The sequence below is a fragment of the Zonotrichia leucophrys genome, chromosome 27 (assembly GCF_028769735.1).
Source record: "Zonotrichia leucophrys gambelii isolate GWCS_2022_RI chromosome 27, RI_Zleu_2.0, whole genome shotgun sequence".
Lineage (NCBI taxonomy): Eukaryota > Metazoa > Chordata > Aves > Passeriformes > Passerellidae > Zonotrichia > Zonotrichia leucophrys.
In genome coordinates this window covers 6099696-6126493 of record NC_088196.1, presented here as the reverse complement: position 1 = coordinate 6126493, position 26798 = coordinate 6099696, and the positions used below count along the sequence as shown (strand labels likewise).

At 44.6% G+C, this 26798-nt stretch overlaps 1 protein-coding gene across 1 annotated transcript in view; it reads left to right on the top strand.

The window, feature by feature from the left end:
• Nucleotides 1-5958: 5958 nt before the first annotated feature.
• Nucleotides 5959-26798, top strand: part of SKAP1 (src kinase associated phosphoprotein 1) — a 75510-nt gene continuing 54670 nt past the window's right edge. The window contains exons 1-4 of the mRNA XM_064733871.1: nt 5959-6080; nt 7281-7386; nt 10778-10803; nt 19848-19955. Coding sequence (XP_064589941.1) covers nt 6038-6080; nt 7281-7386; nt 10778-10803; nt 19848-19955 — 283 coding nt within the window. The 5' untranslated portion in view covers nt 5959-6037. The remainder of the gene's footprint in view (nt 6081-7280; nt 7387-10777; nt 10804-19847; nt 19956-26798) is intronic.

Below are 26798 nucleotides of genomic sequence, written 5' to 3'. Positions count from 1 at the left end.
ATCTCCACCCTTCACCTTCCCAATTTCCGTGCCAACATCTGGATCCTGTTCCCGCCGGAGTGATGACAATTCCCAATAAACGCTGCCGGAATTCCTGCTCGGGGCCGTAATTCCGGCTGGGCTGAGCCTGACCCGGGGCCCTTCCAGCCCGGGAATGTCCCGGGAATGTCCCGGGAATGTCCTGGAAATGTCCTGGAAATGTCCCGGGAATGTCCCCATCCAGGACATTGTCCCCTGCCCAGCCCCGGGCCAGGACCCGGGAATTGCAGAGCATGGAATGGTCCGGGTGGGGAGGAGCTGAAATTCCAGCCTGGCCCACCCGGGACAATTCCAGCCTGGTCTGGGGCAATTCCAGGCATGGAACAACCACAGATTCCCCGGGAATTCCATCCCAGGGAAGAATTGTGGGGGAAAACCACCAATAATGGGAATTTTGGGAACGTTTATGGGAATTTTGGGAATGTGAAGCCATTGCAGAGGTCATTCCCGCAGGTCGTTCCCAAACTCATCGGGATGAGTTTTCCTGCTTTGGGAAAAGCTCATCCAGGGACAATTCCAACCCTGGGCTGGGACAATTGCAGGGATGGAGCAGCCACGGATTCCCCGGGAATTCCATCCCAGCTCATTCCTGGGAAGAATTGTTGGGAAAAACAATCCTAAAGGACAGCAGGGCTGGATTTCCCCAAGGATTCCATCCCAAACCCCAAGCAGGGCCATCCTTTAGGATTTTCCTATGGATTCCATCCCAAATCCCAAGCAGGGCCATCCTTTAGGATTTTCCTATGGATTCCATCCCAAATCCCAAGCAGGGCCATCCTTTAGGATTTCCTTGCTGGATTCCATCCCAAACCCCAAGCAGGGCCGTCCTTTAGGATTTTCCTATGGATTCCATCCCAAATCCCAAGCAGGGCCATCCTTTAGGATTTTCCTATGGATTCCATCCCAAATCCCAAGCAGGGCCGTCCTTTAGGATTCCCCAGTGATTCCACCCCAAACCCCGAGCCCAGGCCACGCCAAGTTCCTCCTGCCCCCGGCCCCGCTCTGGTGACAAATTGGAACACGAGGATTTAATGAAAATCACTGGAAACGTCAGGAAAATCCCAGCCCCATCTGCATCCCGGCATTCCCATAAATCCCCTAAGGATGCCCCACAGGAGAGCCCCAGGGCACGGATTTAATTTAATTCCACCCGGATGTGCGGTGAGGCAGGAATTGGTAAAATTCTGCTTTTTTGGGGGTTTTTTTGTGGTTTTCACCCTGCTCAGGGATCGGTCCTGGACCTCGGGGTCACCTCACCAGGGTTGGTGACATCTGCCAGGATTGGCAGGGATCTGGGATTCAGGATTGCAGGATTTCAGGATTTTAGGATTTGGGGATTTCAGGATTTTGGGATTTTGGGATTTTGGGGATTTGGAGATTTCGGTATTTCAGGATTTGGGATTTTGGGTTTTCAGGATTTCAGGACTTCAGGATTTCAGGATTTCAGGATTCAGAATTTTGGGATTTCAGGTTTTCGGGATTTCAGGATTTTGGGATTTTTGGATTTCAGAATTTCAGGATTTTGGCACAGATTGGGGACAGGAATCGCCGTCCTTGGAGCTGCCATGGGAAGATTCCTGGGAAGATTCCAGACAGGGAATGGGGCTGAACCGGGCAGGTTTGGGACAGATTTGGGACAGGAATTTCTGTCCTTTGGAACCAGCCCTGTTTAGGGACAATCCCCCCCTAATCCCTGTCCAGGATCCTTCTGGAAATCCCTGCCCTGACATTTCCAGGCACAGCAAACCCTGGCGAGGGCAGGAGGGGGCTCCAGGCTGGATAAACCCGGGCTGGAGCCGAGCCGGGCTTTGGGAGCGGCGGGAGCCAGCGGGAGCGGTGACAAATGGGAGGTGACAGCTCATTCTGTCCTTGTCACTCTGTCCGTCTCGCTCGCTGCCTCTGCAGCTCTGGCTTTGTGTCCGGCTCAGCAGAGCGCGGCTCCGGGCAGGAACAGCCCGGCCTAACCCAGCCCATCCATCCCGTTCCTTCTGGAAAAACCCGGCCTAACCCAGCCCATCCATCCCATTCCTCTTGGAAAGGCCCGGCCTAACCCAGCCCCATCCATCCCATTCCTCTTGGAAAAACCCGGCCTAACCCAGCCCATCCATCCCATTCCTCTTGGAACAGCCCGGCCTAACCCAGCCCATCCATCCCGTTCCTCTTGGAACAACCCGGCCTAACCCAGCCCATCCATCCCATTCCTTGTAAAACCCGGCCTAACCCAGCCCATCCATCCCGTTCCTCTTGGAAAAACCCGGCCTAACCCAGCCCATCCATCCCATTCCTTGTGGTAAAACCCGGCCTAACCCAGCCCATCCATCCCGTTCCTTGTGGTAAAACCCGGCCTAACCCAGCCCATCCATCCCGTTCCTTTTGGAAAAACCCGGCCTAACCCAGCCCATCCATCCCATTCCTTGTGGTAAAACCCGGCCTAACCCAGCCCATCCATCCCGTTCCTCTTGGAACAGCCCGGCCTAACCCAGCCCATCCATCCGGTTCCTTGTGGTAAAACCCGGCCTAACCCAGCCCATCCATCCCGTTCCTTGTAAAACCCGGCCTAACCCAGCCCATCCATCCCGTTCCTCTTGGAACAACCCGGCCTAACCCAGCCCATCCATCCCGTTCCTTGTGGTAAAACCCGGCCTAACCCAGCCCATCCATCCCATTCCTCTTGGAAAAGCCCGGCCTAACCCAGCCCATCCATCCATTTCCTCTTGGAACAACCCAGTCTAACCCAGCCCATCCATCCCATTCCTCTTGGAACAGCCCGGCCTAACCCAGCCCATCCATCCCGTTCCTTGTGGTAAAACCCGGCCTAACCCAGCCCATCCATCCCGTTCCTCTTGGAAAGGCCCGGCCTAACCCAGCCCATCCATCCCGTTCCTCCTGGGGATCCAGGCGTGGATACCCACACTCCACCCACCGCCCCTTTTGGGGTAAATTTATCCCAAATGGGAATTCCCGCCCCCAGGCGTGCCCAGAACATTCCACAGCTCCTCCTCAACCTCTCCCTGCCCAATCCAGGGATTTCAGGGGCCCTGATATTCCAGACTGGAACAGGGCTCTCCCTCTCCCATTATTCCCCCTGATATTCCCCATATTCCCAACTGGAAATCTACCTCTTCTTTTTCCCCCCAACATTCCAAATTTTCCCGGATCAGGGCTCTGCCTCTCCCATTTCCCCCCCCAATATTCCCGATAATCCTGACTGGAACAGGGCTCTGCCTCTCCCAGTTTCCCCCTGATATTCCCAATGGGAACAGGGCTCTGTCTCTCTCATTATTCCCCCAATATTCCCAATATTCCTGACAGGAACAGGGCTCTGCCTCTCCCATTATTCCCCCAATATTCCAGATTGGAACAGGGCTCTGCCTCTCCCATTATTCCCCCAATATTCCCGACAGGAACAGGGCTCTGCCTCTCTCATTATTCCCCCAATATTCCAGATTGGAACAGGGCTTTGCCTGTCCCATTATTCCCCAAAATTCCCAATATTCCAGATTGGAACAGGGCTCTGCCTCTCCCATTATTCCCCCAATATTCCAGATTGGAACAGGGCTTTGCCTGTCCCATTATTCCCTCAATATTCCAGATTGGAACAGGGCTTTGCCTGTCCCATTATTCCGCCAATATTCCCAATATTCCCAACAGGAACAGGGCTTTGCCTGTCCCATTATTCCCCCAATATTCCAGATTGGAACAGGGCTTTGCCTGTCCCATTATTCCCCCAATATTCCCAATATTCCAGACCGGAACAGGGCTCTGCCTCTCCCATTATTCCCCCAATATTCCCAATATTCCAGACCGGAACAGGGCTCTGCCTCTCCCATTATTCCCCCAATATTCCAGATTGGAACAGGGCTTTGCCTGTCCCATTATTCCCCCAATATTCCCAATATTCCCAACAGGAACAGGGCTCTGCCTCTCTCATTATTCCATCAATATTCCAGACCGGAACAGGGCTTTGCCTGTCCCATTATTCCCCCAATATTCCAGATTGGAACAGGGCTTTGCCTGTCCCATTATTCCCCCAATATTCCAGATTGGAACAGGGCTTTGCCTGTCCCATTATTCCCCCGATATTCCCGATAATCCTGACTGGAACAGGGAGGGCTCTGCCTCTCCCGTTTCCCCCAGCTCCGTTTCCATGGTTACGCCCAAATCCCGCCTCCGTTTCCCGGGAAATTGAATTTCCAAGGGATTCCGGCAGGGCTCAGCCTGGGAGGATCCAGGTGGGAATTTCCTCCAGCAGGGAGGAGTTGGGAATCCAGAATTCCCAAATTTGGGACGCTGCAGGACAAGGACAGAGCCAGGCTCCCCCCTCTCCTTCCCAACTGACCCCAAACCCAAATTTGTGACCGTTCCAAAACCCAGAAAATGAAGTGATAAAAAGGGAAAAGGAGAGCGAAAAGGAGAAAAAAAACCCAAACAAATTTATTTCCCTGGAAATTGGGAAAATCCCTTTTCCTGAGACCCTACCTTGATATTTTTATTTTCTGTTGTTTTTTATTTCCTGGCTTTAATTCCCTAAATCCCAGCTCAGGAGATCTTACCTGGCTGGGAGATTTGAGGAGAAAAATCCACATTTTTTCCCTCCAAAAATATTCAGAATTCCCTAAATCCTGGTTAGCAAACCCTACCCGGCTGGGACATGTAAAGGGAGGCATTGACAGGGAGAAATCCAAAATTTTCTCCCAAAAAAGCCTCACAATTCCCTACATCCCAGCCCTACCTGGCCAGGAGATTTGAGGAGCAGCTTTTGACAGGGAAAAAATCCACATTTCACCCCCAAAAACGCCTCGAGGCCCCAAAAAAGACCGAGGTGCAGCTCCTGTGATATTTTGATTTTCCATCTCCTGCCCGGGGCCCCCGAGCTGCATTTCCTGTGCTTTGAGGCCTCAGCATCCGCTGCAGAATCTCCATTTTGGGGCCGTTTCGGTGCTAAAACCGAGCCCGGGCTGCAGCTGGGCCGGGCCTAACGAGGTGAAGGGGGAAGGGCAAAACCCGGGTTTAAAATCCGGGCCAGAAACGGCTCAAAATGGGTGGGAAATGCTGGATCTGAAAGTCCCTGCTCTGGAAATGACGTGGCAGCGACAGCTCCGAGGTTTCGGCTCCCAAACCTGGAGAATCCCCTGGTGCTCCCTCTGCTCTCAAAGAAAAACCCCAAAATCCCAAAATCCAGCTGGGAATTTTCCGGGAAATCCATAAAATCCCCCTCCTCAAAAAATGGGATTTATGAGGGGCTGGTTCTGCAAATCTCAGCCCAAAAGGACCCTGGGGCTGTTTTGGGGTTTCTCCTTTGGCTCCACCACCCCAAATCCTGACCCCAAAGAGTCGGGACCCTCCTGGCACCTGCTCCTTGTCTGGTTTGTGATGAGAAACCAAAAAAAAAAAGGAATTTTTTCCTTTATTTCTCAGAAAATGGGGGCCCAAAACACCCGGGAGCAGCTCTGGGTTCCCAGGAGTATTTCCATGTGGAAATTTCCAAATTTCCAGTTTTTCCATCTTTTCCCCATCCTCCCAGGCAATTGTTTTCCCAGCCCAACCTCTTTTCCATGCAGAAAATGGGGAAAATTTCATCCCAGAGCATCACCTTTTTCTCCCCCCATGGGAAATTTTGGGTGAAAACGCAGAGAAATCCCAATTTTGGGGGTCGGAACAGCCCCGGGGAGGCTCCAGGTGAGCTCGGGGAGGAAATTCCAGCTGGAGCTCAGCTTTTCCCATCTGGAATTTTTGGGATCGGCTGGGAACGATCCCAGGGATCTGCTGGGGTTTAAAAGGAGGAGGAGCCCAAACCCCAAAGGTTCCTCCTCCTCTTCCTCCTCCTCCTCCTCCTCGTTTTTGGGGTGTCCCCGCCCTCGTGGCTTCCTCCTCATCGCCCCACAGCGATCGCGGCGCCGTGGGAAGGGATCCCAAAGATCCCAAGGATCCCAAAGATCCCAAAGAAGATCCCAAGGATCCCAAAGATCCCGTGGATCCCAAGGATCCCGTGGATGCCATGGATGCCCCGATCCCACAGGAGATCCAGCGGCTCCTGGAAGGTACCGGATCCCCCTCCTGCCCCATAGGGGAATCCTGCTCTGCCGTGGGGCTGGGAAGGGTCTGGGGGGATTTTCTGGGGTGCTCTGGGGTCCCTCGGGTGCTGTGGGGCCTCCCTGACCCCCGAGGAGAATTTGGGACCTCCCCATCCCTGAGGAGAATCTGGGAATTGTGGGGTGTCCCTGTCCCCAAACCCCAAAATCTGGGGGCTCTGAGGCCTCCCTGACCCCGATGAGAATTTGGGGGGCGGTGGGACCTCCCTGACCCCAAAACTGGGGGGGCCCCGCACTTGGGGGGTGCTCAGGAGGCAGCCGGGACCGTTCTGGTGGTTTTGGGGTTTCAGCTCTCATTTCCTGCTGCAGCCGCGCTGTGCTCATCCCTCCCAAAACACCCCAAAACTCCATCCTTCCCCTCCAAAACACCCCAAACATCATCCCTCCATAAAACACCCCAAAACTTCATCCCTCCCTAAAACACCCCAAACTTCATCCCTCCGTAAAACACCCCAAAAATCATCCCTCCGTAAAACACCCCAAAACTTCATCCCTCCGTAAAACACCCCAAAACTCCATCCCTCCGTAAAACACCCCAAAACTTCATCCCTCCGTAAAACACCCCAAAAATCATCCCTCCGTAAAACACCCCAAAACTTCATCCCTCCCCAAAACACCCCAAAAATCATCCCTCCATAAAACACCCCAAAACTTCATCCCTCTGCCTCCAAAACACCCCAAAACTTCATCCCTCCATAAAACACCCCAAAACTTCATCCCTCCGTAAAACACCCCAAAAATCATCCCTCTCCAAAACACCCCAAAACTTCATCCCTCCCTGAAACACCCCAAAACTTCATCCCTCCGTAAAACACCCCAAAACTCCATCCTTCCTCTCCAAAACACCCCAAAACTTCATCCCTCCCTAAAACACCCCTTTCCCATTCCCATTTTCCTATTTCCCTTTCCCATTCCCAGTTTTCCTGAACCCTTTCCCATTCCCACATTTCCCATTTTCCCCTTTCCCATTCCCACATTTCCTGAACCCTTTCCCATTCCCAGATTTCCTGATGTTCCCATTTTCCCATTTTTCCCATTTCCCCATTTCCCCATTTTCCCATTTCCCCATTTTCCCCATTTCCCCATTTTCCCATTTTCCCATTTTCCCATTTTTCCCCATTTTCCGCACGTTTCCCATCCCATTCCCAGAGGCCGAGGGTTACCTGTGCCAGGTGTTGCGGGAGGAGCCGCTCAGCGCCCGCGCGCGGGACCAGGGCGCCGCCATCCTGCGCTCCCTCCAGCGCCTCCGCCCCAGGTGCGTTATCCCGGATTTCCCGGAATTCCGGAACATTCCGGGCACCCCTCCCGCTGCAGGAATCCCCCCCCGGTTTGGAATTGTGGGGGCGTCCCAGGCTCGGGATAACGGGAGAATTCTGGGGAGCGGTCGTTGTGTTTTGGGTGGATTCTCTCCGGTTTAGGATGGGGATTTTTCCCTCTTTTTTTAAGGAAGGAATTCTGGAATATTCTTGATTTATTCCCTGTTTTCAGGGTGGGGATTTTCCCCTCTTTTATAAGGAAGGAATTCTGGAATATTCTTGATTTATTCCCTGTTTTCAGGGTGGGGATTTCCCCCTCTTTTTTTAAGGAAGGAATTCTGGGATATCCCTGATTTATTCCCTATTTTCAGGGTGGGGATTTTTCCCTCTTTTTTTAAGGAAGGAGTTCTGGAATATTCTTGATTTATTCCCTGTTTTCAGGGTGGGGATTTTCCCCTCTTTTTATAAGGAAGGAATTCTGGGATATCCCTGATTTATTCCCTATTTTCAGGAATTTCCCCCACTTTTTTTAAGGAAGGAATTCTGGAATATTCTTGATTTATTCCCTGTTTTCAGGGTGGGGATTTTCCCCTCTTTTTATAAGGAAGGAGTTCTGGGATATTCCTGATTTATTCCTTATTTCCAGGATGGGAATTTTCCTCTTTTTACAAGGAAGGAATTCTGGGATATTCCTAATTTATTCTACAATTTCAGGATTTTTCCCTCTTTTTATTTTTATAAGGAAGAAGTTCTGGGATATCCCTGATTTATTCCCTATTTTCAGGAATTTTCCCCCATTTTTTAAAGGAAGGAGTTCTGGGATATTCCTGATTTATTCCTTCATTTCAGGAATTTCCCCACTTTTTTTAAGGAAGGAGTTCTGGGATATTCCTAATTTATTCTACAATTTCAGGATTTTCCCCTCTTTTTATTTTTATAAGGAAGGAGTTCTGGGATATTCCTGATTTATTCCCTATTTTCAGGAATTTCCCCCCATTTTTTAAAGGAAGGAGTTCTGGGATATTCCTGATTTATTCTACAATTTCAGGATTTTTCCCTGTTTTTATTTTTATAAGGAAGAAGTTCTGGGATATCCCTGATTTATTCCCTAATTTCAGGAATTTTCCTCACTTTTTTTAAAGAAGGAATTGTCAGATATTTCTGATTTATTCCCTAACTTCAGGACCGGGATTTTTCCCCCTTTTTTAAGGAAGGAATTCTCGGATATTCCTGATTCATCCTGGATGGGGATTTTCTCCCCTCTTTCTCTTTTAAGGAAGGAATTTCTCATATTAATCCAAATTAAATTAATCCCATTTTCACCCCCTTTTATCCCCGAGCTCGCTCCCACCACTAATTCCATTTGGAGCCTTCTGGGTTGTTCCTTTCCGGAATTTTCCAGCCTTTCCCGGCCCGGCTGATGGAATTATCCCAATTTTCCCATCCATTTCCTCCTGGATCCATCATTAACCTGAAACCTGAGAGCCTCAGCTGAGCTGGAAAATGAATTTCAATCCGTTTCCTCCCCTAATGGGAAATTCCCAATCCCATTTTCCTGGCTCCCAGGTTTTTTTTTTTTTTTTCTCCCCTCTTGGAAATCTTGTCCGTCATCGATTTTTAAATAAAAATATTTATTTTCCCAGACGTTCAAATCCCGGCTCCAAAGGTTCCGTTCCACCCCATCCCTTGGGAATATTTAATTAATTAATGAGGGAAAACTGGGAATTTGATTGGAAGCTACCTGGGTTTTATGGATCCGGGTCAGTGGGTTTGGATTTTGGGATTTTCCAGCCTCTCAAATCCCATTGAACCCAAATTTTTGCATTTTTGGAGTGCTGCAGGCCCAAAAATCCAAGTATATATTGGAAAAATTGGGAAAAATAGGATTTGGGATGAAGTTTTCTGCAGGAAGAGGTGGGGCAAACACCAAATTTGGGGAAAATGTTGGGAAAAGGGAGAAATTCTGGGGAGGAACTGACTGGAAATCCAAAGGCTCCCAAAATCCGGAGTTTATGGGATTTATCCAAGGTTTCTGTTGGCAGAGGCAGAAATGAGCTCGTGACTCTTCCACATTCCCAAAAATCCTCTCCTCCCCCCATCCCTAATTCCATTTCATCCCAAATTTTCCTTCCCAGAGTAAAAATGATCCAACCATGGAATTAAAACCAAATCCTTGAGCTGAAATCGGATTTTTTTTTTTTTTTTTTTTGCTGGTTTTTCATCCTAAAAAATGAGAAAAAAGCAGGAAAATCCAAGGTTTTTTTTTGGCCTTTTCCATCTGCCTCCCCGGAGCTGCTCCGGCAGGGAACGGAACTCAATTTTCCCATTTTTTTTAGGCCATTTCCTGGGATTAAAAATGACAGAGGTCGGGAACAAAGCCCCGGTGCTTTCACGGAGCGGGAATTGCGAGTGACAGAAAATCATTCAGGAAATGTTGGCGCTAAAACGTGGCCGGGAAAAGCTCCTGAGGCAAAAATTCCCGGAAAAAAAAAATAAATAAAAAGGGATTTTTGCTGCTCTTCTTTGTCCAGGAGGCAGAAATATCCCAAATTTTGGGAATGCTGGGTTTTTGGGATTGTGGGAATGCAGGGGTCTCTTAGAGCTGATGTTTTTCTGCTTAAATGTTGGAGAATTTGGATTTTCCATGGAAATGTTGGGATTTAAGGATAAAAAAAAAATAAAGGAATAAAAAGCTGGAACTGCTTTCCCAGCTGCCCTCATGTGGGGCTGGATTTTGGGGATTTTGGGATAAAATGGAGCAGCCACAGGATGGAGAAAAAATTCCTTGAGGAATTCGGGAACCAGGCCCAAAAGCATCCTGAAAAATTCCCAATTTTTTCCTCTTTCCAACCCAATATCCCGGGAAATTTTCTCCCAGCCACCAAAGCTCACCTTGGAATGGGCACTTTGTGCTTTATTCCCAACCCTCAGTGGGATTCCCAAATTTCCTGGCGCCGTTTCAGGAATAAAATGATTCCCAAGATTTGCCTGAAATGGGAGAGAGGAAAGAATCCTGATTTTTCATATTAAATCCTTTTTTATTTTTATTTTTATTTTTGGGAATGGGCAGAGCTTGGATCACCCTCCACTTGCAGGGAATGGGCTCAGTGAAAATCCTGGAATATTTTGGGCTTGGAAGTGACTTTTAAAGGATTTGAGGGGAAAAAGGTGGCAGGAATTTCAGTGTTTGGAGAAGGATCGGTTCCAAGGGATGGAAATCCGTGGAATTGGGGTTGGGAAGGGCCTTAAATCCCATCCCAATTCCTCCTGGAATTCCCTGTTTTTCCCATTCCCTGCATTCCCAGATTCTCCCATCCATCCCCATTTATTCCGACTGGAATGATCCTTGATGAAAATCTGGGATTTTTACGGCTCTTTTTCCATTTTCAGGTACCACCCGGAATTCCCGTCCCGAGGTGAGTCCAGCTGGGAAGGGTTGGACTGGGGGTCGTTCCGTGGGCCAAATTCCCAGGAAAAAGGGTTTTTATGGATGTGGGGGCAGCTCCTGGAGAGGGAAAATTCCACAGCAGGGATCCCATCCCAATCCCACCATTTCTGTGCCTCTGGCACTGATTCCCTGGGAAGTTTTCCAGAAACCCCAGGAATTTTGGGAATGGTTGGGATCCATGGGGATCTCCTGGAGTTCCACCGAGGTTGGAGCTACTGGAATAAAATCCCTTCCGGGCATTCCAACCCATCCAATCCTTTATTCCAGGACTAAAATCCATTCCCAGCATTCCAACCCATCCAATCCTTTATTCCAGGAATTAAACCCATTCCCAGCATTCCAACCCATCCAATCCTTTATTCCAGGAGTAAATCCCTTCCTGGCATTCCAGTCTATCCAATATTTCCCTTCAGGAATAAAACCCATTCCCAGTATTCCAATCCATCCAATCCTTTATCCAGGAATAAAATCCCTTTCCAGAATTCCAACTCCTCCAATCCTTTATCCAGGAATAAAATCCCTTTCCAGAATTCCAACTCCTCCAATCCTTTATTCCAGGAATAAATCCCTTTCTGCCATTCCAGTCTATCCAATCTTTTCCTTCAGGAATTAAACCCATTCCCAGAATTCCAACTCCTCCAGTCCTTTATTCCAGGAATAAATCCCTTTCTGCCATTCCAGTCTATCCAATCTTTTCCTTCAGGAATTAAACCCATTCCCAGAATTCCAACTCCTCCAGTCCTTTATTCCAGGAATAAATCCCTTTCCAGCATTCCAGTCTATCCAATCCTTTAACCAGGAATAAATCCATTCCCATCATTTCAACTCTTCCAACCCTTTAACTTCAGGAATAAATCCCTTCCTGGCATTCCAGATCCTCCAATCCTTTATTCCAGGAATAAAATCCCTTTCCCGAATTCCAACCCATCCAATCCTTTATTCCAGGAGTAAATCCCTTCCTGGCATTCCAGTCTATCCAATATTTCCCTTCAGGAATAAAACCCATTCCCAGTATTCCAGATCCTCCAATCCTTTAACTTCAGGAATAAATCCTTTCCTGGCATTCCAGATCCTCCAATCCTTTATTCCAGGAATAAAATCCCTTTCCCGAATTCCAACTCCTCCAATCCTTTATTCCAGGAATAAAATCCCTTCCCAGCACTCCAACTCCTCCAATCCTTTATCCAGGAATTAAACCCATTCCCAGCATTCCGACTCCTCCAATCCTTTATTCCAGGAATAAAATCCCTTCCTGCCATTCCGGCTCTTCCCATCCCTCCTTTGCCCAGGACGAATTCCAGCGCTTCCCTCCTGGCTCAGGGCTCGTTTCCAGCCCCTCCTGGCCTCGCAATTCCCGCCGGGAGCGGCGTTATCCCGTTCCAATCAGAGCCTCGGAGCTTTAATTGCTTCCCGAGCATTGTTTTCCCCGTGAATCCAGCAGCTGGCACCCTTTGGAAAAGTCCAACGGACAGCTGGGCGGAAAATTAACAAAAAAATGGGAGGGAGGGAAGATCCGAGCGCATCAAAGGCTCCAAATGAGGTTTTTAAATTGGGAAAGTTCATGGAATTTCAAGGGTGGAGGAGGAGGGAGCCTTTTGTTCCTTGGAATATTCTTTGGAGGGAGTCGGAAGCTGAAGGAAAAGTGGGAAATTCGGGATGTGGGAGCGAGCAGGGATTTGGAATTCCTGCTGTGTCCAGTGGGAATTTTAGTGGGAATGAGACCTTGGAGTGCTCAGGGAATGCCCGGCCAGGTATCCCATGGAAAATTGGGAAAACGGGAAATTCCAGGGCCACATTTCCCATCTTAGAGGGTTTTCAAGGAGAGGTTACGGAGTCACTCCTGAGCGTCCAAAAATCAGGGAACCAGGGAATGGTTTGGGTTGGAAGGAGCTTTAGGAAAGCGATGACTTTCCTCTTTATTCTGTAAAATGAATAAACCCAGATTTATTCGCACAGAGCTGATGACGCCGCTTTTATTTTTCCGTCCAAAATTCATCCCATATGGTTTTCCCTGAACTGCTGAACAGCAGAATTCCTTCCTTAAAATATTCAGAAGTAGTCAAAACATTCAGGAGAGAGAGGATGGCTCTTCCATTTTAATGAAAATTGAGTCTCAAAAATGAAATCCTCTTGTCCCAGCTCTGTGCCTTAACCCCAGAAAATTCCCACCTCCTGGAGTCAGGAATAGTCAATGGAAATGGGATTAATCATCATTTAAAAATTGGGAGCATTGTTAATTGAAAGGATTCATTAACAAAGAGAAAATCAGAGTAGGCCCTCAGGCCTCAGTAGGCCTCAGTAGGCCTCAGTAGGCCTCAGTAGGCCTTGCCTGGTAGTAGGCCTGGTTTAGGTGATATTTTTATAAATTTTTGGTCTCATTTTTTGGTGTAACTTTTTTGGGATAATTTAGTCTTCTTTTTACCCATTTTCTGATCCCTTTTTCACTCTGCCTCGGAACAAAACTCCATTCTGCTGGAGTCGCGGCCCAGCCGCCGCCGCGTCCATCCCTGTCCCCTCCCTTCAGGAAAAATCCAAAAATAATCCCAAAAAAATCCCAAAAAATCCCAAACCCAGATCTTTGAAACCCTTTTTCCTCTAAAACCCCAAATCCATGGAGTTTCAGCTGCCTGGCAGCCGGAACCTCACGTTTCCCCAACCCTCTCCCCCTGCCGCCTTTTTGCTCCGTGTAGTTATGACAAGGCCAAGTAGCAAATCATTAAAACAACAAAAAAAACCCCCAAAATTCCCTTTTTTTGCTGCAAAGATCCCCTTTGAAGCCGAGCCGGAGTGTCCGGGAATTAATGGAGTGCTGGGTGATTTTAGGAAGTTTTATTTATAAAAAGCCCTTTTTGGCTCATGCCGGGAGGCTCCGGCTCTGCTGAGCTGGGCTCAGGCTCCCAAACCCGGCTCAGATTTATGAAGTGTTTGGGGAAAAGCAGGAAAAAACCTTCGGGATTGACGAGATTTGGAAGGAGTTGCTCAAATCTCCGGCCCTGCAATTCCCCCGTTTATAAACACCCAAACTCCGGCCCGGGAGATGTCAAAACACGGGCGAGATGGAAAAAAACAAAATTATTTTTAGAATTATATATATTAGATATATTCTTTATTCTATATTCTATATCATATAGATATATATTCAAATTATATGTAAATATATATTTTATGTATAATAAAACATATAATATATATTTTATAAATATATAATATAGTGTATATATTTTGTATATTGTATAGATATCTATATATATTCTCTATATATTCTCTATATATTCTATATACATATATACTTATTTATTTCATGTAGAATTATTTATTAATTATTGCCCCCTCTCTGGAATTATTAATTAATTATTAGCCTGGAATTCTGCCTAATTACTAATTAATCATTTCCCAGTTGCCCTTGGAGTTTTATGGAATTATTAATTAATTATTGCCCAGTTTTGCTGGCAATTCTGCCTAATTATTAATTAGTTATTGCTTCACTTGGAGTTTTATAGAGTTATTAATTATTACCCGTTCTGTAGAATTATTTTGGTAGGAGGTCTTGTGAAGGCCCCAAGTTTGGGAGGAGCAGCACTTAATTAATTAATTAATTAATTAATTATCCTCACCTGAGATTCTTCCCAATGGAAAAAGCCCCTCCTGCTTCCCAAAAATCAGGAAATGTTATTAATAATTTCCAGATTATTCCCCATTTTTTGTATCCAGGAATAATTTAACCCCTGAACTGCTGAATTTCCTTTGAGATTACTCTCCCCATCCCAAAACTTCAGCTTTTCCTGTTCATTCCGCCATAAACTCTGACCCACTGCAGGATTGCCAAAACTGGAATATTTGGAATTATTTCCCCCTCTCCATGAGCCCAAAATCTGCTGCTTTTCCCTCCCCATCCTTTCCCAGGGTTATTCCTTTCAGGTCTTGGGTATTCCCAAGGAATTCCATGGTTTTAACCTTTCCTGGGGTTATTCCTTTCAGGGTTTTGGATATTCCCAAGGAATTCCATGGTTTTATCCTTTCCTGGGGTTATTCTTTTCAGGTTTTGGATATTCCCAAGGAATTCCACGGTTTTATCCTTTCCCAGATTTATTCCTCACAGGTTTTGGATATTCCCAAGAAATTCCACGGTTTTATCCTTTCCTGGGATTATTCCTTGCAGGTTTTGGATATTCCCAAGGAATTCCATGGTTTTATCCTCTCCTGGGGTTATTCTTTGCAGGTTTTGGATATTCCCAAGAAATTCCATGGTTTTATCCTTTCCTGGGGTTATTCCTCACAGGTTTTGGATATTCCCAAGAAATTCCATGGTTTTATCCTTTCCTGGGTTTATTCCTCACAGGTTTTGGGTATTCCCAAGAAATTCCTGATTTTTTCCTCCCCATCCTTCCCTGGGGTTATTCTTTGCTGGTTTTGGATATTCCCAAGAAATTCCATGGTTTTATCCTTTCCTGGGGTTATTCCTTTCAGGTTTTGGATATTCCCAAGAAATTCCATGTTTTTATCCTTTCCTGGGTTTATTCCTTTCTGGCTTTGGATATTCCCAAGGAATTCCATGGTTTTATCCTTTCCTGGGTTTATTCCTTTCAGGTTTTGGATATTCCCAAGAAATTCCACGGTTTTATCCTTTCCTGCGATTTTTCTTTGCAGGTTTTGGGTATTCCCAAGAAATTCCATGGTTTTATCCTTTCCCAGGATTATTCCTTTCTGGCTTTGGATATTCCCAAGGAATTCCATGTTTTTATCCTTTCCCGGGATTATTCCTCACAGGTTTTGGGTATTCCCAAGGAATTCCACGGTTTTATCCTTTCCCGGGTTTATTCCTCGCAGGTTTTGGGTATTCCCAAGGAATTCCATGTTTTTCCCGAGCCTGGGGGAGGGGATGGCAGCGAAATTCCAGCGGCGCATTCCCGGTGCCGCTGCCTTGCAGCCCGACCTGCTGGGCGCTGGCAATCACTGCAAGCTCCATCCCAAAAAAAAAATAAATCCCCAAAAAAGCCTCGATCCCAGAGAATTTTCCCTTTTCTTGGCATTTTTAGATGCCAGGAATTCGCTTTATTATGTGTAATTAACAAAAAACCCCATAAAAATGGGAATGGGGAGGCTTGGAGCAGATTCCATGTTCAGCAGCTCTGGGTAGAAATTTTGGGAATTTTGGGAAATTTGGGAAATTCGGGAAGTCGGCTCCTTATGGATGTGGGGAGGAATTTCTGGGATTTCTGGGTGGGATCGCATCCCAAAAAAACAAAAGCTGATGGATTTTGGGGGATGATTGTGGTGGGGTAAACTGGGGAGAGATGGAATGGAAAAAAAGGGTTTGAAGGCAAAAATCTACTATTTTAAGGTAAAAAAAATTGGATTTTAATGTAAAAACTTGGGGATTTCACTTCCGTTCCTCATAAAATCCCACCCGGAGCTCTCCTGGCATTGAGTTTTCCTGGGATTTAAGAGATGTTTAATGAAGCTCTGGGCACCTGATCAAGCCAAGGAAATTTAATTGCCATTCCCATAAAAAGCTGCGGGAAATGAAGGGTTTTTCCTGCCATCCATGGAAATTGTTTGTTTTTTCCTGGGATTCATTAATTCCCTTTTTTTTTACCCCTCCACGGGAAGCAGCAAATCAGGATTTTTTTATGGAAAAAGTGGGAGAAATCCTCGGGATGCCAATCCAAATGGAAAAACGACGGGATTGGGTTTTTACAGAGCAAGGGCTGTGGGGCATTGGGTCGTTCCTGAAGGAATATTCCGGAATATTCTGGAATATCCCCAGTGTTGAGAAGCAGCTCTGTTCCCATGGATTTGAGCAGGGCTTGAAACCACCCCTAAAAATGGGAATTATTAATGTTGGATCATTTTATAGCTCAGCTTTATTTGGGTGGATTTTGGGATTTTGAGAATTCCCAATTTCCCATCCTGAAAAACCCCCAATTTATGGCAATTACCCTCTTGGATTTTCCACATTTGGGAATTTTCTGGATCTGTGTCTGATCCCGCTGGGAATTTTCCCACTTGGAGCCTTGCTCCGGTTCCCAAGTGTCCCAAGGAACCTCTGGAAAAGTGGGATTTTTTTTTTTTAATTTTTTTTTTTCATTATCCCCCAAAAATCCCACACCTGGACCTGAAGGAATTCCTTATCTCCTGAAGGAATATTCTGGAATATTCCGGAATATTCCCGGTGTGAAGGAAAATTAAGCAGGTCTGTTTCCATGGAATTGAGCAGCGCTTGGAACCGCCCATAAAAATGCGAATTATTGATGTTGGATCATTTTATGATCCCACTTATTTTTTTTTAAATTATTCCCATTTTTTTCCCCTAAAAAGGGGAATTATTGATGTTGGATCATTTTATGATCCCACTTATTTTTTTTTAATTATTCCCATTTTTTTCCCCTAAAAATGGGAATTATTGATGTTGGATCATTTTACGATCCCACTTATTTTTTTTAAATTATTCCCATTTTTTTCCCCTAAAAATGGGAATTATTGATGTTGGATCATTTTATGATCCCACTTATTTTTTTTTAAATTATTCCCATTTTTTTCCCCTAAAAACGGGAATTATTGATGTTGGATCATTTTATGATCCCACTTATTTTTTTTAAATTATTCCCATTTTTTCCCCTAAAAACGGGAATTATTGATGCTGGATCACTTCATAGCCCAGCCTGGTTTGGGAAAGGCGGGAGGAGCAGCTGGAAATTCCTTTTTGGGGCTGTTTGGGGGGCGCTGAGTGAGGAGCAGCTGCCCCCGCTCCCTTATCGGCCCCGCTCCGTCCTGAACAAACATCAAATTAAAACCCTCCAAATGTCCAATTAAAAACCTTTTGATGCCGAATTCAAAATCTTTTATCGCCGCCGGGTTTTTGTGGAGAGGGATCTCAGCACCTGGCACTGAGCGGCCGCTCCAGAAAATTCCCTGGAAAATTCAATAGGAGGAATTAATTTCAGGAGCGGAAAGATCCTTTCCTCACCCTGGATTGGGTCATTTGTTTGAGGAAATCCAGGTTTTTATCTCCTTTTCCCTGTGAATTTATATGGAAAATCCATGGTTTTATCCTTTTCCCTGTAAATTTATATAGAAAATCCATGGTTTTATCCTTTTCCCTGTAAATTTATTTGGAAAATCCATGGGTTTATCCTTTTCCCTGTAAATTTAAACGGAAAATCCATGGTTTTATCCTTTTCCCTGTAAATTTATTTGGAAAATCCATGGGTTTATCCTTTTCCCTGTAAATTTAAACAGAAAATCCCTGGTTTTATCCTTTTCCCTGTGAATTTATATAGAAAATCCATGGGTTTATCCTTTTCCCTGTAAATTTATATGGAAAATCCATGGTTTTATCCTTTTCCCTGTAAATTTATATTAAAAAATCCATGTTTTTATCCTTTTCCCTGTAAAGTTTTTTAGGAAATCCATGTTTTTATCCTTTTCCTGTCTCTCTTGAAGGATTTCCAAGCTCTTCTTCCCTAAATTCCCAGAAAATTCCCCATTTCAGTGGAAATCTTTGTTTGAGGAAATCCAGGTTTTTATCTCCTTTTCCCTGTAAATTTATATGGAAAATCCATGGTTTTATCCTTTTCCCTGTAAATTTATATGGAAAATCCATGGTTTTATCCTTTTCCCTGTAAATTTATATGGAAAATCCATGGTTTTATCCTTTTCCCTGTAAATTTATATAGAAAATCCATGGTTTTATCCTTTTCCCTGTAAATTTATATGGAAAATCCATGGGTTTATCCTTTTCCCTGTAAAGTTTTTTAGGAAATCCATGTTTTTATCCTTTTTCCTGTAAAGTTTTTTAGGAAATCCATGTTTTTATCCTTTTCCTGTCTCTCTTGAAGGATTTCCGAGCTCTTCTTCCCTAAAATCCCAGGAAATTCCCCATTTCAGTGGAAATCTTTGTTTGAGGAAATCCAGGTTTTTATCTCCTTTTCCCTGTAAATTTATATAGAAAATCCATGGGTTTATCCTTTTCCCTGTAAATTTATATGGAAAATCCATGGTTTTATCCTTTTCCCTGTAAATTTATATAAAAAAATCCATGTTTTTATCCTTTTCCCTGTAAATTTAAATGGAAAATCCATGGTTTTATCCTTTTCCCTGTAAATTTATATGGAAAATCCATGGGTTTATCCTTTTCCCTGTAAAGTTTTATAGGAAATCCATGTTTTTATCCTTTTCCCTGTAAATTTAAATGGAAAATCCCTGGTTTTATCCTTTTTCCTGTAAATTTAAATGGAAAATCCATGTTTTTATCCTTTTTCCTGTAAAGTTTTATAGGAAATCCATGTTTTTATCCTTTATCCTGTAAAGTTTTTTAGGAAATCCATGTTTTTATCCTTTTCCTATCTCTCTTGAAGGATTTCCAAGCTCTTCTTCCCTAAAATCCCAGGAAATTCCCCATTTCAGTGGAAATCTTTGTTTGAGGAAATCCAGGTTTTTATCTCCTTTTCCCTGTAAATTCATATAGAAAATCCATGGTTTTATCCTTTTCCCTGTAAATTTATATGAAAAATCCATGGCTTTATCCTTTTCCCTGTAAATTTATATGGAAAATCCATGGTTTTATCCTTTTCCCTGTAAATTTATATGGAAAATCCATAGTTTTATCCTTTTTCCTGTAAATTTATACAAAAAATCCATGTTTTTATCCTTTATCCTGTAAAGTTTTATAGGAAATCCATGTTTTTATCCTTCTTCCCTCTTTCCTGAAGGATTTCCAAGCCAAAATCCCAGGAAATTCCCCATTTTTAGTGGAAATCTTTATTTTTCACCTGGATTTCTGGCAAGGTCACGACCCGAGGACAGGGACAAGGATTTGGGTTTGCCTCTGGAATTTTGGCATTCCCAGGTTTTTCCAGCAGGAATTCCCTGACCCTAAAACCCCAGAAACCCCACAAAAATGAGCTTGGATTTTGGAGGGAACCGGCAGGAAGTGGGAATATTTGGGGGTAGGAATTCCTGAATTCCCCAAATTTTCCCCAAATTCAGCCTCTCCTGGTCGCTCCCATCCAGGAGGGGACGAGCACGACGGACACGACGGCTCCGAGGAAAATCCCAGCTGGAATTTCGGCCCTTCCCGGGTTCCTCCGGCCTCGCTCCCCACAGAATTCCCGGATGAGGGTGAGTCCCTGATTTTCTGGGAAATTTGGAAAATCGGAATGCTGGAATGTCGCTGAAGTTCCTTGGAATTCTTGGGATTTTTATCTTCTGGAGAAGATCAAAGATAAACCCGGAATCCTTTGGGTTTTCCATGCATCCATCCCGGAATTCGGGAGGGGATTTTGGGGTTTTTTAGCGCTTCATCCATTCCCGCTAAATGCGAAAATCCTGGATAACGTTCCTGAAATAATATTCCTGAAATTCCAGCTATTCCTTGCTGCTGGTTTCTTTGGGATTGACTCTGTGGCTTTTCCCACCTTCCCGAATTCCCAACTTTCTTAAATCCTGGTTTTCATGGGGACAGGCTGGATTTGGGACGGCGTCTCCCAAAAAATCCTGGAATTTCACTGGAACAGGTTGGATTTGGGACGGCGTTTCCCAAAAAATCCTGGAATTTCACTGGAACAGGTTGGATTTGGGATGGCGTTTCCCAAAAAATTCTGGAATTTCACTGGAACAGGTTGGATTTGGGATGGTGTCTCCCAAAAAACCCGGGAATTTCATGGGAGAAGGTTGGATTTGGGATGTGCTGCCCAAAAATCCTGGGAATTTTGGAGGAGGAGGAATTTGGATTGGGGAAATTCCCTGGGATGGGATTGTCCTGGCTCGGATTCCTCCTGGGAATCGATCCCTTGGGTTATGGATCCGTCCCATTGGATATTGATCAGTCCCTTTGGATATCTATTTATCCTGTTTATATTGATCAGTCCCTTTGGATATCTATTTATCCTGTTTATATTGATCAGTCCCTTTGGATATCTGTTTATCCCATTTATATTGATCAAGGCCTTTGGATGTTGATTTATCCTCTTGGTTATTGATTGATCCCTTTGGATATTCCTCTGTTTCCTTCCAATATTGATTTATCCTGCTCGATATGGTTTTATCCCTTTGGATATTGATCAGTCCCTTTGGGTATTGGTATTTTTCTTGGGATACTGATTGATCCCTTTGGTTATTGATCAGTCCCTTTGGGTATTGATATTTTCCCTGGGATACTGATTGATCCCTTTGGTTACTGATCAGTCCCTTTGGGTATTGGTATTTTTCTTGGGATACTGATTGATCCCTTTGGTTATTGATCAGTCCCGTTGGATAGCGATCAATCTCTTTGGGTATTGATTGATTGATTTGGATATTGATTTATCCTATTGGATATTCATTTATCCCTTGGGATATTGATTGATCTGTTTGGATATTCCCTTATTTCTGTTGCTCGGTGAATTTTGGGGTGTTTCTGTGTGTTTTGGGGGATTTTGGGGATTGTCAGTGAATTTTGGGGTGTTTCTGTGTGTTTTGGGGGATTTTTGGGATTGTCAGTGAATATTGGGGCATCTTGGGGTATTTTTGGGGCCATCCATGGATATTTGGGGGTGTCCAGAGGTGTCGCTGGATCTCGGGGGGTGTCCGTGTGTCTTGGGGGGTATTCGGGGATGCCAATGGATTTTTGGGGCTGTCAGGGAATATTTGGGGTGTCCGTGTGTCTGGGGGGGGTCTCTCTGTGTCTCTTGGGGGCTCTTTGGGGTTGTTTGCATGATTTGGGGTTATTTGCATGATTTGGGGTTGTTTGCATGATTTGGGGTTATTTGAATGATTTGGGGTTGTTTGCATGATTTGGGGTTGTTTCACGATTTGGGGTTGTTTGAATGATTTGGGGTTGTTTCACGATTTGGGGTTATTTCACGATTTGGGGTTGTTTGCATGATTTGGGGTTGTTTGCATGATTTGGGGTTGTTTGAATGATTTGGGGTTGTTTGCATGATTTGGGGTTATTTCACGATTTGGGGTTGTTTGCATGATTTGGGGTTGTTTGAATGATTTGGGGTTATTTGAATGATTTGGGGTTATTTCACGATTTGGGGTTATTTCACGATTTGGGGTCATTCAGCGGTGCCTGCCTCCCTGTCTCCTTCTGTTCAGGTGGATTTGGGGTTTTTGGGATCCATCGGGGTCTATTTGGGGTCTATTTGGGGCTATTCAGTGTTTTCAGGGTCTGTTTGGGGTTATTTGATGTTGTTTGGGTTTATTTGGGGTTACTTGGTGGTTTTAGGGTCTAATTTGTGTTAGGTCGATGTATTTAGGGTTTATTTGGGGTTATTTAGTATTTTTAGGGTTTATATGGGGTTATTTGGTGTATTTAGCGTTAATTTGGGGTTATTTGGCGTTTTCAGGGTTTATTTGGGGGTCCGGAATTCTGCAGCGCCCCCGTGTGGGGGCGGCCGGGAACGCGCGGGGTGGGGAGCGCGCCCGGGAACGCGCATTGGGAACGGGAACGGGAACGCGCATTGGGAACGGGAACGGGAACGGGAACGGGCCCGGCCAGGATCACGCACCGGCGCCGCTTCTGCCTCTCGTTTTTTCCCCAAATCCCATCCAAGAACCCAAACCCAGCCCCCAAATCCTCCCCCAAACCCCAAATCCCCCCACAAACACATCCCAAACAAATCCCATCCCACAAACGCATCCCAAATAAACCAATCCCACCCCGCAGACACGTCCCAGCCATCAGGACTGATCTGGGGTCGGGATTGGTGATTTGGGGTCGGGATTGATGATCTGGGGTCAGGATTGGTGATTTGGGTCGGGATTGATGATTTGGGTCAGGATTGGTGATTTTGGCTCTGCATTGGTGATTTGGGTCAGGATTGGTGATCTGGGGTTGGGATTGCTGATTTAGGATTGGGATTGATTTGGGGTCAGGATTGATGATTTAGGATTGGGATTGATTTGGGATCAGGATTGATTTGGGCTCAGGATTGATTTGGGGTCAGGATTGGTTTGGGATCAGGATTGATTTGGGGTCAGGATTGCTGATTTAGGATCGGGATTGATTTGGGGTCAGGATTGGTTTGGGGTCAGGATTGATTTGGGATCAGGATTGATTTGGGGTCAGGATTGGTGATTTAGGATTGGGATTGATTTGGGGTCAGGATTGATTTGGGTCAGGATTGGTTTGGGATCAGGATTGATTTGGGATCAGGATTGATTTGGGATCAGGATTGGTTTGGGATCAGGATTGATTTGGGATCAGGATTGATTTGAGGTCAGGATTGATTTGAGGTCAGGATTGATTTGGGGTCAGGATTGCTGATTTAGGATCGGGATTGATTTGGGGTCAGGATTGATTTGGGGTCAGGATTGATGATTTAGGATTGGGATTGATTTGGGGTCAGGATTGATTTGGGGTCAGGATTGATTTGGGATCAGGATTGGTTTGGGATCAGGATTGATTTGGGATCAGGATTGATTTGGGGTCAGGATTGATTTGGGGTCAGGATTGATGATTTAGGATTGGGATTGATTTGGGGTCAGGATTGATTTGGGGTCAGGATTGATTTGGGATCAGGATTGGTTTGGGATCAGGATTGATTTGGGGTCAGGATTGATTTGGGGTCAGGATTGATGATTTAGGATCAGGATTGATTTGGGATCAGGTTTCTCCCCTCACTGTGGCACCTGCCCAGCCAGGAACCCGTTGGATTTGCACGGATTTTTTGGGATTTTTCCTCATTTTCCTGGCCTGGATAATCCCAAGAACCTTCAGCAGCCCCAAGAGGTGCAGGAGGGAAGGACTGAGCTGGATTTAGGGAATTTTACCCTTTGGATCCCCTTTATCCCCCGGATGCTGCTGTGGGCTCCGGGTGGTTCGACTCAGAAACCCCAGAATGGTTTGGGATGGGAAAAAACCCAAAAATCCCCCAAATCCAACCCCGTGCCGTGGCCGGGGATATCTCCCACCGGAGACAACCATCCCAAATCCCCCAAACACCTCCTGATTAATTAATTACTCATTCATTAATCAGTTGAAGGGAGCCGCTCCGCAGAGGATCAAAGCCATAAAACCCCAAAAGAAACCCCTGGAATTTGGGGGGAGAAACGGGAAGTTTACTTTATCGGGGAGCTGACGGCTTTTGGGATTTTTTCCAGCGCTGATTTTCGGGCCGGGAGGCACCGGAAGCCAGGGAGGAGCAGATTTAGGGCAGGGGAAGCCCCGGCGCTCTCTGAACTCCCTCCAAAAGCGGGGAAGGGATGGGTTATTGCCGATAAACACCTGATGCATGGGCTGCCATGGGGGAGCCGCCGGCAGCCCTGAAAACCCTTTAAACCATTCCAAAACCCCCAAAATATCCTTGGAAATGGTTCAGAACCCTTCTAAAACCCTTTAAAATAGTTCAAAACTCTCTAAAACCCTTTAAACACTTCCAAACCCTAAAAAATATCCTTGGAAATGGTTCAGAACCCTTCTAAAACCCTTTAAAATAATTTAAAATAGTTCAAAACTCTCTAAAACCCTTTAAACGCTTCCAAACCCCCCAAAAAATATCCTTGGAAATGGTTCAGAACTCTCTAAAACCCTTTAAAATAATTTAAAATAGTTCCAAACTCTCTAAAACCCTTTAAACACTTCCAAACCCCAAAAAAAATATCCTTGGAAATGGTTCAGAACTCTCTAAAACCCTTCAAAACCTTCTAAAACCCTTTAAAATAATTTAAAATAGTTCAAAACTCTCTAAAACCCTTTAAACGTTTCCAAACCCCAAAAAAATATCCTTGGAAATGGTTCAGAACTCTCTAAAACCCTTCAAAACCTTCTAAAACCCTTTAAAATAATTTAAAATAGTTCCAAACTCTCTAAAACCCTTTAAACTCTTCCAAACCCTAAAAAATATCCTTGGAAATTGTTCAGAACTCTCTAAACTCCTTCAAAATAGTTCAAAACTCTCTAAAATCCTTCAAAACCTTCTAAACCCCTTTAAAATCCTTTAAAATAGTTCAAAACTCTCTAAAACCCTTTAAACCCTTCCAAACCCTAAAAATTATCCTTGCAAATGATTCAAAACACTCTAAAATTCTTCAAAACCTCCTAAAACCTATTAAACCCCTTCAAACCCCTTTAAAATAGTTCAAAATTCTCTAAAATCCTTCAGAAACCTTCAAAACCCTTTCAAACCTTTTAAAATCCTTCCAAACCCCTTTAAAATACTTAAAAAAATCCTTTAAAACATTTCAAAATAAATAAATTTTATTTATTTTGGGATTTATTTTAAAACATTTCAAAATAAATCCCAAAACATTTCAAAATAAATAAATTTCCCCCTCCCCAATAAAACAAATCCAATTTTTTTCCCCCCCCTTCCCCTTTTAAAATCCTTCAAAACCCCTTTAAAATACTTAAAAATCCTTTAAAACATTTCAAAATAAATCCCATTTTCCCCCTCCCCAATAAAACAAATCCAATTTTTTTCCCCCCCTTCCCATCTAAACAAATCCCATTTTAATTTTCCGTCCCCTGTAAACCAAATCCCATTTTTTTTCCCTTTTTTCCTTTCCCCTCCTCCGTGCCCTGCCCTTATCCCCCGATATTTGCATTCCCACCTCATTTAGTCTCGGGATTAATGAGCTGTTTACCCGGCTCAGATAAAACCGGGCCTAAACCCCGGCCTAACCCCAGAGCCCCATTCATCACCCTGGCTTTTGTCTGGGGCCGTTTTTGGGGCAATTCCTCGGGAATTTCTGTCCCTCCCCAGGAAATCCCAGGATTTTCCCCAGCCTGGGGTGGACTTGTTCATTTTTAATTCATTTTTTTTAAATTTTTTTTAAAACTCGGGTTTTTCTTCTTTTTTGAGGGTTTTTTTTTTGCCTCGAAGTTTTGCCCCTCCCTGAGTTTCTGCCGCAGGGAAATCGAGGTCGGTTTTGGGGATTTCTTGATGGCAATTCCTGAAAAATTCCGTTTGGTTTGAGGGGGGAAATTCCCTCGTCCCACTCAGCCTGGGAAAATCTTGGGGAAAAACCCACGGAAAATGGAAGATTTTTATTTTTTTTGGATTAGAGTTGGGATAAATGGATCAAAAGCCCGATCCCAGCCCCATTCCCAATCCCTGACCCCGACCCTGGGAACAGCCAGGAAAAAAATCCCAGGGATGGGATCAGGGCTGGGTCAAGTTTAGGATCCGGCTTTTCCTCCCCATCCCCCTGTTCCTGCTTTTCCCTCCCTTAAAAACAGCAACAAAACCTCATTTTCCAGAGAATTTTAGGCACCATTTAAAAAAAAAAAATCCTCTAAATAATATCCCAGATTTTCTTCTTTACCCTCCTTAAAAAACAGCCACAAAAATCCCATTTTCCAGGGAGTTTTGGGCAAATTTAAAAAAATATTTTAAAATAATATGTCAGTTTTTCTGCTTTTCCCTTCCATCATCTCTTAAAAACAGCTACAAAAATCCCCCTTTCCAGGGAATTTAGGTAATCTTTTAAAAAATATATCTTTTATATAATATCCCAGATTTTCTGCTTTTCCCCTCCACCATCCCTTAAAAACAGCCACAAAAACCCATTTTTCAGGGAATTTTGGGCACAGAGTTTTTAAAAATACTTTAAAATATTATCCCAGATTTTCTGCTTTTCCTTTCCATCTTCCCTTCCTCCAGGGAAATTTGAATCCCCTTTTTAAAAAATTATCCTCTAGGTAATATCCCAGATTTTCTGCTTTTCCTCTCCACCATCCCTTCTTCCAAGGAATTTTGGTTCTCATTTTTTCTTAAATAATATCCCAGATTTTCTGCTTTTCTCCTCCACCACTCCTTAAAAACAGCCAGAAAAATCCCCTTTTTCAGGGAATTTTGGGCATCTTTTTTTTAAATATTTTATATATAATATCCCAAATTTCCTGCTTTTTCCTTCCACCGTCCCTTAAAAAACAGCCACAAAAATCCCTTTTTCCAGGGAATTTTAGGCATTTAAAGAAACAAAAATATATATATATATAATATCTCAAATTTCCTTCTTTTCCTTTCCACCATCCTA